Genomic DNA, 10,905 nt, shown 5'->3' on the forward strand with positions numbered 1-10,905 from the left:
AAAAAAAAAAAGAAGTGCAATGGCAACTCTAAACTGGAAGCACGAACAACAGACAGGGAAAAATAAATAATGTTACTACAGTAACCAAGGACTGATGGAAAAATTGATTGTACTCAGCCATAGTGTTACTGTTCACCGTAAAGCACAGCACATGACAAAGCAAAACAGTTACTAGTAGGATAGTACTGTAAAAGGCTGCATGCTGAACTAAGAAACAAAGAAGCAGATGTGACTGATTGCTTAAAAAACAGAGCTGAAAATTCGAATGAAGTTCCTGCTTTAGGATACTTGATTTTTTTCAGGTCTGGTGGGCTGTTTCCCAACCTGGGGCAATAGTACTTTGCCAGCATGGAAAAATCCATGGCTTCCAAAGATCTGGGGTCACTCTGTGGATTTCTGCAGAATTATCCAAAATCAAAGCTTTCGTTCATTTCTGTTTTGTAGAAAAAGTTTCTAGCCCTTCTGGTTACAAAGCTCTCTTGGAGACTCAACTGAAACCCTTGTTTGTTAATCTGCGCTGGCCAGGCAAGAAAAATAGCGTAAAAGAAGTATGAACTTCTCAAAGTTACCATAGTAGGGCAGTAAGCGAGAGGCCACCTCACGGCCACTGAAATGCCCGTATTTTTAACCCTGTCACTGCTGGTGGCTATATTGCAAACATCCAGCTAGTCACGCTGTCTGCGGAGGTTGGCTGGATGGACGTGTCAGCTTGACAGGGTGTAGAAATGTAAGCTTCAAACAGACAAGTATCTGAGGAGTCTATTTAGCATTTGCCCTTAAAACGTCCTTAAACATTAGGGTTACTGTAGCCACCAGCTAATAAGCGTTGGACTCCTGTGGCGCAGCAGGCAGGAGTGTCGGCTTTATAGAGAACTTGGTCCAGCAGCAGCAAAGGCAATTCAGTTTACAGTCATAATATCTCTTGCGGTTGTCCCCTTGTGTGTCAGAGTGAGGAATGACATCAGCATAAGAAGGAAGGGCAATGTGAAACAAGAAAAAAATACCTCCTTCTCCCCTTCCGTGCACCTGAAACTGCAATTCCACAGACTTTCCCCAAATCCCTCACAAATGTCCATTGCCTCAGTTTTTGCTTTTAAGACCCTTGTTGACTGTGAAATGAATGAAGATACAAGTTTGTTGGTGACCTGCCTGCCTACAAAGAGAGGAAAGATCAAATGCTTTTGGTATTTCCTTTAAAGAAACAGGTAGAATCATAAAACATTTTGGGGTGAAGTGTGACTCCCTCCAAGAGAAAAAATTATTAACCGCATTCAAGCACTGACATTTTGCTTCTGAAAAATCATCCATTTCAATTTAAAGATGCATTATCCCTTTGTGTTGAGAAAAGATCCTACAGGGCAGTCCAAGAGATCTTTCCACAGGAGTTCATCATGATTAAATAGAGGCAAGGGAGAGGATTAGAGAGAAAAACAAGCTGACAGCTACAATTTAAGGAATGATCTTGGTTGTCATTAATAATAGAGAATCTCTTATGGAAAAGGGATAATGCAACTTGATGGTCCTCTTTACATTTTACAGTCACACAAGGGTGTAAATATTTAATATTTCAATTAATTAATCTTTACAAAATATCTCACAAAAACATTTTCACCTATAGAAATTAGTTTCTATACATCAATATATTTTTATTTTTATAAATTATTCCATCTTTAAGTGCCTTCTATCAATATAAATGATAAAATAGACAATCAAAAATCTTAAAGCTTTTCCCAGTTGTATCCCTCCTTGTCAACATTGGTGCTGTGAATCCTCATACATGTTTGTCCGCGTGGGAACATGTTTGTGTGCACGTGTGTGTGATGTGAAATGCTTCCATCCTCTCCCACCCCCAAACTCCATTTAAATAAAGTATATTGTTATTAGTTACTGATGCGGTAGTGTTTCCAAAGGGGAAAAAAGAAATGCTTGACTTGGGTTCAGAAATCAAGAGATGTGCATAGTTACCAAAGTCGAGGTGTACCAACTACAAATGTGCAATGACAAGCTTAGAATAGGACCCACCTCCCAGTTAAGTCAAAGAGTGTCCTATCAGTGACTTCAGTAGGAAGTGGACCAAGTACTCTGAGCTTGATTTTGCAAGGTGCATGTGGTCCTGATATAGAAAAACGCTTAAGCCCGTGCTTAGCTTTGAGCACATGAATAGTCCTACTGGAATTGATGGGACTGAACAGCATAGGGAAGGGTCACAAGTGACTCCAAGTCAATGGGCTACTCATATGTAGGAACTGGGGTCAAGTGCTGAGCGCCTTGCAGGATCAAGCCCTATATGAGGTTCAAGAGCTGGGAACTTCTCTTTAAAGCAATCAACACACTGAGCTCAGCCATTGAAATCGATCAAAATGTCTGCATGGGCACAGGAGGTGGCTAGCTCCCCTTGACAGAGAGTCTCCATGTCAGAAGTTTATACCTATGACTGGTGCTCTGAGCACACAACAAATTTACTTTATATGGTAGAAGTCTTTTTGTTCCTACCCTTTGACCCATCAGTGTCCTTCATGGCTTCAAACACTTTGTGTTGTACATTCATCAAAATTCACATTGACTGCAAAGAACATAAATGCAACAAAAACAGGAAAGCCTCCAAATAGTATATTATAGTTTTCTTCTAAATATTCTCCCGTCGTAATCAGAGGTGCAGTGGCTAATTTATAATTTTTCCTTTGAAGGAATCCAGATGAAAGGCCCAGATTGTTCTTCAATTACAAGTTTGCATTGATTATATATATCTTCTAAGCTATCTCCTTGGACAATAGCTGCAGTAAGAAAACATATCAATACTTCTTTTAACCAATGTATTCTACAGCATTCAGTGTCAGCAGATTTTCAGTGTACTCATAGGTATTGAAGAAATGAGAAGGAATACTAAAACACTGTGATGTGGGTTATGGAAAAATCATATACCCTTGGAGGGGGCAACTAAGTTCAAACCAATGGCACCTTCCCATGATAGACAGCCCCCACTGCTTGTAGAGAGAAGACTGAGCGCGGTTACTTTAGAGAACTAGCAGTTCTGTCCTAGGGGAGAGCAGCAAGGTAGGTTCCCACTGTTGCAAGTCAAGCTTTACATTTCATTTGATTTAGAAGCTACTTCAGCAGTGAGAAGCAGCAGATTTACAACCTTTTCTTTTCCTGACCTACTTACGGTAAACTCACTCTTGGCTGCAAAAGTTAACTAAATCAGGCCCAAACTTACAGAAGATAAAGCAACTGCAACACAAAGCACAGTGTCTATGCTCTTAAATTCCTTGTCCCCCCAGCAGAAATCTGAAACTGCAGTTTAGATTATGCATACTGTCAGCATGTGGAGGAACAACTGGGGACTTGTGAGTGTTACCCACAAACACCAGCCTCCTGAGTAGGGAACTGCTGAAACCTGCCCAAAGCAAATGCTGGAGCTCAGGGCAGGTCTTAAATCTTGCTCTTTTTCTGGTCAGGAAGAAGATGCCTTTGTCTATCCCTCCCATGAGCTATAGTTTGAACTCTCACCTTGAGCTAGTGAGGAATTCTGTAAAAATGCAATGATGCAACATTTTTACTGACTTCATTAAAAGCAGTTTTGGGTCAAGGAGGAAATCAAATTAATGCAAAGCTATTCCCTCAGGGCATTGAAATTCTGAGGAGTTGAACACCTCAGATGCTCTTGAGTTTCAAGCAAACAATAAATAGTCCCAAGCCAGGAATCCTTAGTGTAGGCACACTATTCTGATATGCACTCTAGGCCAGAGCTGATCCAGTTGTTTTGCAATAAAAAATCTATTCCTTGAGAAAAAATGTTTTTTAATAAAAAATGTACCTGTAAAATATTCTCCGAATTCTTGTTCTAATTTAATTGCTCGATCATAGGTTTTCTTTGCTTGCTCCTCTGTAAGACGTTTATTCATTTCCCTAGAAACACAGAGAAAGTCATCAAGAAGTTTAGATTCTTGCTAGAACAGCTTTCTAAAAGATACATTCAACTGAATCACAGGCGGACTGAAATTGGTACAGAATCAAGCAGTGAAATTCTTCCATCACTTCAGGATTTTAATTTCATTTTATATAGTAAAAGCATACATTCCCAGACTTTTCCCCCACTGTTTTCCATTTCTTCATTAAAATTTTATTTTGGGTTCACTACTCTATGTTCTCAAAGAAAATATGAAGTTCAAATCTGTTAACTGCTAACTGAGATGGTCTTGTGGCATCAGGAGCCCATGGATATGTCTGGGAGCCAGGAGGTGTCAAGGTCTGTGCACTCGGAGCACACCTGCCTCCAGAGCTGAGGATCCTTCAGGAACCTCCCTACCTGCCAGGCCCACAGCAGGCTGTCTCAGCTGAAAGACGTTGTCCACACTGCTGAAATGGAAGGTGTGTTTTGGCTGAGGCTGTGAAAGTGAAATCATGATTAAAATCAGGATTCAGCACAGTGAGACTCCTGACTCTGCTGGAGGAATCCCAGATCATTGTAATCTCTGTAGGGAAGCCCCAGAAGGAACCCAGCATGTCTTCCAATGACACTTCACGGTTCAGGTGCAGGCAGGAGTTCCAGATAATTGTGAGAAATCAAACTATCTGGCAGGAAGAGCTAAGATGAGATATTTGTGTTCTCTGTTCCAGTCCTTTCTGATTGATCTTAGAGATTCCTAGTCAAGTGTGTCTTGTAAATTCTAAAATATACAGGGTACCCATAAATGTAAAAACATAGACAGCGTCAGTAACATTCTGTTGTTGCCGATGTTTTGTTCTTTGGTGGAGCATTTCTGTTTTGACAAGAGGCGCTATTTAATGACTTGAAGAAATGAGTTATCTTGCCCATGCACACTCAGCTTTAAATACCACTATATAATTTCAAAGAATCAAGCTCACATTCATTCAATGCCTTACACGTAGATGCCTGCAGATAACCAAATTAATTAGCAATAACAAATAGAGTTTGCTTGTTCTGGCATTTTTGACAGCATGGTTTCATTTTTCTTAAAACGTAATGGAAATTTTCTGAGGCTACTAGGAAAGCAGGAGAAGGAAGCATCTTGAGTTCTACATAAATCTGATTTTATGCCTTGCACTGAATCATATGATTATGTGGTAATGGGCTGAATACAGTTGGACATAGGTGATGCACGTAGGAAATTGTGTGTGTGATGGTGCATAAAAAAATGATCTATGAAGTGCACAACAGTATGAACTTGCTATAGCTAATTCCTATGTGGCTTCTGAAAAACACCCTCTAAGGTGTCCAGGATGCGAAAAGGTGTTTCTAGAAATGACTTAAAGCTCTATTGATATATGTGTCCATATAGCTTGGAACACTGCGGAGAAAAAACTCTCTGGAAGTACCAAGGCAATTCAGAAAGCAGGTTTATGAAATGAAGTATAAGAAAGATTTCTTTAAAAATTTATGCCAGTTCTTTGTGGGTTATAGAAATAGGTTTAATGTACGCCAATCTGGGTTGCTCTGTGTCATACATTAAATTTGTAATACTACTGATTCTATTTATTGGAAGGATTGCTATCTAGCTGAGTTCAAGTGGGCTTCTCATCAGCTATGCCTGCTTGAACGTGTCTTCAGGTGACTGAACCAAAACTCTGTCTTGAAGTGGGACACAGCATTGCAATTTCTTCTGCAAACTTAATGTTTTATCTCATCTTAAGAACACTCAACCAATACCCTAACAACATCCTCCTCCTTCCAGATCTATTTCTGGTGAATTTCTGAGAAGTCTTGCTCAAGATCCTTGAACAGCAGAGGAGAAAACACAAATAAAAATATAAGCAATCATTTAAAATAATGAATACTTTGACATAAGCAAAAATTTGCACTATTTATGCAGGGCATAGATTTGGGCATATAAAAATATGCAGGGCATATAAAAATATGCTACTTATATTCATGCCTCATGTCTTCACAAGAGAGGATAGAGAATGTGGAGGACTCCATTTTTCATGACGAATTAAAAGTGCTGTCAAACAACAGTCCTTCTATTTTTTTCTTTCTTAGCTTTTTTCTTTCCTAGCTTTTTTCTTTCCTAACTGCACAGCTGGTGAATTCAAAATATGTGCCAAGAGCTGTCCCTCCAGGCATGTTTTCCTCCCAGTGAAGAGCTCTCCTAGGCAACCTCTTCGTTACTTCCAGCTCTCATCCCCATGATTCCACCACCATCCTCCTTATAGAGAGAGAAGATGATTGAGAGCTACCACAGGGACCCCTCTGGGTTTAAGCCTGTGGGGTGGAGTCATGTAGAGATGGGAAAGGAAGGAAGGGGGAACAGATTGTTTGCAATTTGATTGTCAGGGCTCAATTTAACTGAAGAAAGCAGTATCAGGAGACATCCAGCTCAGGCTGTGGGAGCTGGTTACTTTTACACCCAATAGTCCCTTATGGTCTTGCACCTCTGTAGTCATTAGTGTTAGGAGGGCATTTCCAGGGAATCAGTGATAACCAAGTGTCAAGGGATGCAAGTTTTCAAGCAGGTCCAAGCTTAATTTATGCTCCCTTCACTCTTATCTTCGCTGTCAGATGCGTGCAAAGGAACTTATGTGCAAATGAGAAATAGACCCTTCAAATTTAAGTGATAATTTTGCGACAAGTTGAACATTTGGAATTGGTTTCTCTGCATCTCTTTATTATTAACATTTTTTTGTCTTTTATGGTTTTGCTTTGCTGTTACACTAACTTTCAGCTCATTTGTATGAACAGGAGTAATATTATGGTAGATAAACCTGTTATTTTTCTGTTGTAGTAGTTACATACGTAAAAAAGACTGCGTGAACAGTTACATTGTCATAAAAATTTCCTCTTTCTGTTCCCATAAAGCACTGGTTTACCATGTTAAACTTCTCAATACTAAAATAACAATGTCTATGGGAAAATGGTTATTCATCTACAAACACCCTACAAGTCACTACCGCTTGTGTGAGAGTATGGACTTGTTTAGCCAGAGTGATTTAACTACATTACTAAATAGAAGAAATGATTTTAACAAGCAAGAGGCTCAGAATTATGTCATTGTTCTCAAGACAATTCTTTAAAAAGAATGATACCAAGAATGATACTGTTTATATTAAAAGAGTTCTCATTTCATTAAAAACTAATTTTGGGTGCAGTTTGATAAGATAAATACACATTAGACAGATTAACTAGATAAAAACATTGTTTGTGGAGAGCAGAAGATAAATAATTTAGAATGCCTGAATTCATTAAATTTTTGTCTTTTGCTTCCCCCCAGGAGTTGTATTGTGTTTACATAGTTTATTTATATAAGCCATATCACTGTAAAAAATCCCAAACCAGTACTGCTACGTAAGGACTTTGTCCCACGACAGTTTGGATTTCTAATTAACAGTGTCTTCCACAGGGTATTTGCGGAACAAGGAATTCAAAGTCACTGAATGGATTTCATTTTGTTTGCCCCTGCCATAATGTCAACACTGAGGCAGGTGTGGATTTGGAGAATGAAGACCAACTTACTTTTGATTTATATCAGTAAGGAAAATTCTGTGACCTCTGTGTAACTTGTTTCGTCCTAAGTGAAATATTAGCATTTCTTTGGTTTAATAACAGGATAATTGTCATAATATTTTGCATCTTCATAACACTTTTCAGTCACTGCGTTCAAGGGTTTGCTGTTCTTACATCATATCAACGAAACCTTTATATCATTGTCACACTTCTGGTTCTGCCTAAAGTATTTTTCAGAGTAAGGAGCAGTTTTGTTTGGGTTTTTTAATCACTCCAGTGATGTCAGCATCAAACAAATAATGGAAATATATTATGGATGGGAAAACAGGTTAGGATCTACCTTAAAACAATCACTATGCATTATGCAGGGTATCAGACCATCCTTCCCCTTCTATACAGCAAGATAATCAGAATATAACTGAATTCTACAGCTGGAAGAAATGTCAAGAAGTCATCCAACCCAAGATGGCTTTGGTTACGATGGGGCTGTGGCAAGCACCGCATACTGTTCATCATTCCCTGGAACGTGGCTGGACATGCAAAAACCTTATTACCAAAGGCAGGACCAGGGAGGATGTGCTTTTGGGGATTGGATGGGACACGTAGTAGTCTCCAGCTCTTTGGCCCAATGTTTGTGGACACACCATTACCACAACCAGATACAGATATATATAGGAAGATACCTATGGCATCACCTGCTGTTTGCAGAGCCTTTGGTGAGGAGAAGACACAAATTCAAAATTTCATCCTGATCACAGCAATTTAAGCTGGTGAGTTCTTTCTTTGCATGGGTGTACATGGAAAACAATTGATCACAGTGTATTTTATCTTGAGCTTTAACCAGTATGAAGATCACTTCCATATTTCCTACTCAGCCTTCTTGGCACTAGGTAACCCTTGTTCCTCCTCCACTTCCAGAGTGGTACCCAGAAGCAGGTGAGCACTTCAACTGAGGCCTCATCCATACCCAGCAAACCAAAATACCTGTCTACTGTGTCCTTACACAACACTGACGTTAATGCAGCCCACAGTGGCAGTTTCCTTTTTTGCAACCACATTATCCACCCATTTATATTCCTGTGCGATCCATCCCAACCACCAGATACTTTTCTGCAGTGCTATAGCTTAATTATTCCCTGCTTGGACTTGGGCATTTCATTTTCTCCCCTTTGTCTGTGCTGAATTTCATCTTACTGATTTTACATTGAGTTTTAATCTTACCCTCGAAAGAACTTGCCACCTCACTCAACTTTGAGTTATTCACAAACTTTACAAAAGTACTGCCCAGTTTGTCATTCGAGTAATTCACGAACAAGTTGTCCCCAGTAGTGACAGAGCTCAGGAAATACACTTGAGGGATTTCTGTTACCCTGCCAGTTTAACAGTGCCATTTTCAATGACTGACTAGTTGTGCACATGCTCTCTAGATTCCCTTAGGATATATTTCCCTAATCTTATATTTCCCTAATTATTAATATTATATTTCCCTAAGCTGCTACTGAGAATGTCCCATGGAGCCAGAATAAAAATCAAGATGCAATACAATTATTTCTATCCAGCTCATGAAAGAAGGAAATAAGATTGATTTGATTTGCTCTTGATGCATATATGTTGGCTGCCTCTTAGGACCTTTTTATCCTCTCGGTTATTATACCTGTGTTGCTTAACTGTTCCCTGTATCCCAGAGTTTTTCTGAGTATTGAAATTAGGTTGCCTGGTGACAGCATGAAGTTGGCACCTTGTCTTTCCTCCTGTAAGTGTTATGTTTGCCCCTCTCTAGTCCCATGAATCCTTGCCTATTTTCTTACAGACCTTCCAGTGCATGAAGAGGCACACTCCACAAATCTGACACAGGTTTACCCTCTGTTTCATCTCTTGTGAACAGACTCTAGAACCCAAGAGCACCCAAGGCTGGATGGCACAAGCCAAGTCACATGAGTCCTTGGTGAACTTGCTGCACAGGTTGGAACAAGTACACTGACAGCTGGCAGGGAGGCCTTCATGGGCCAGTCCTTCACATGTCCCAGCGTGAAAGATTCAAAGGCAGCTTCGGCTTATTCCTTAAGTTGCCAGGGAGCAGCAGATGGCAGGCAGGGAGAGCAAGTCTCCACTATTCCCACTTCATCCTGTTGCTACCAATTTTAGAGGACAGGCAAAATGTAGATGCAAGACCTGTGCTGTGCCACTCGAGACTGTACCCTGAAAATAAAAGGCTTGAAGGGGTTTATACTTACATCAGAGGTTCCCATGATTTAGGCTTAATGAAGATAGCGATGGGATAGAGTTGTGCAACTTGTAGTCGTTTGATAGCATTTCCTGACACATCGAGTATACAGTGCTTACCCTGTTGGAAACAGATGAGGAAGTGTTTATTTTTGCAGAGTTTGCTGCAGATCAGCCAAAAGAAGGGAAGCAACTCTGCGATACAGTGCCCTAGAACGGGGCCATTGCAAGGGGGGAGGACCCCGGGGCTTCTCTGCAGTCATTCCCTTGCTTTGGTGCTAATATAAAATCTTCAGTGGAGATGTGAGAACAAAGTTGTTTTTTTATTTTTACTGGGATGAATTTTGCGGGGAAGGATTATCTTCAGAGTTGAGGAAAATCAGTTCATAAAAATAATAGGATGTCTACATTCTTACTGGTTAATTCAGTCCTTGTTTGTGTCAAAGACTCCTCGTGTCACCTGAGGCAAGTCATTTAATCTCTCTGTGCTTTGCTCTTTCCACTCTGTGAAAGTGAGATAAGTTTATTTACCTGTCTTACAGAGGGAAGGGGAAAGGCTGTTTTGGGGCAGACTTGAGGCTCTGTGTTACATTCGTGAATCCATGGCACTCCATCCAGGCACGGAAAGTGCCAAGGATGTTGTCATTCAAAGTCAGAGACTCCATTTGTGAAGTCATTATAAAGGCTGTAAATATTAGGATGCTGTTTTGCAGATATTTGGTATTTTTGGCAGAGGAATCATGTCTGAGATACAAACAGATCATGTTGAATGGTCAATAAAACTAGTGACAACCTACCCTTTCTGCCACGAATCTCACAGACTGGACACTAGTTCCATATAAATTATCATTGTACTGCCCAGCTTCTATAAATTTGTGCTCTTGGATATCTTTTTCCATTTGTTCTCTTGAAATGACAAAATGATAATCTCTCCCATCCACTTCATAGTCACGCTTTGGCCGTGTGGTATCTGCATGAAACCAAAGACAGAAGATCAAGAAGTCTGTAAAAACATTTCATGCAAAAAATGCTGCAGTTAAGCTTTGCTCAGCAGACAATGCTGGGTCTGCTGCAGGTGGAGGTGCTCCACATCTGGGAGCAGATCTTTTGCTACTGCATATTGTTTTCAATCGTGTAATGACAACAAGGCTGTCTTTTTAAAGTAATACCTTCTGGTGTTTACCTCCAAACATAAAATTAGGATTTACCAGAATTACTCTTTT

The 10,905-nt window shown here is 40.0% G+C and overlaps 1 protein-coding gene across 1 annotated transcript in view; it reads right to left on the bottom strand.

The window, feature by feature from the left end:
* Nucleotides 1–1,624: 1,624 nt before the first annotated feature.
* LOC104499840 (disks large homolog 2-like) overlaps nt 1,625–10,905 on the bottom strand; it is a gene marked incomplete at its 5' end in the record, with an annotated part of 24,147 nt that continues 14,866 nt past the window's right edge. Inside the window, 4 exons of the mRNA XM_010143399.1 lie at nt 1,625–2,774; nt 3,815–3,906; nt 9,694–9,803; nt 10,480–10,652. Of these exons, the coding sequence (XP_010141701.1) occupies nt 2,668–2,774; nt 3,815–3,906; nt 9,694–9,803; nt 10,480–10,652 (482 nt within the window). The remainder of the gene's footprint in view (nt 2,775–3,814; nt 3,907–9,693; nt 9,804–10,479; nt 10,653–10,905) is intronic.

Source organism: Buceros rhinoceros, unplaced genomic scaffold, assembly GCF_000710305.1.
Source record: "Buceros rhinoceros silvestris isolate BGI_N320 unplaced genomic scaffold, ASM71030v1 scaffold19279, whole genome shotgun sequence".
NCBI classification, from domain to species: Eukaryota; Metazoa; Chordata; class Aves; order Bucerotiformes; family Bucerotidae; genus Buceros; species Buceros rhinoceros.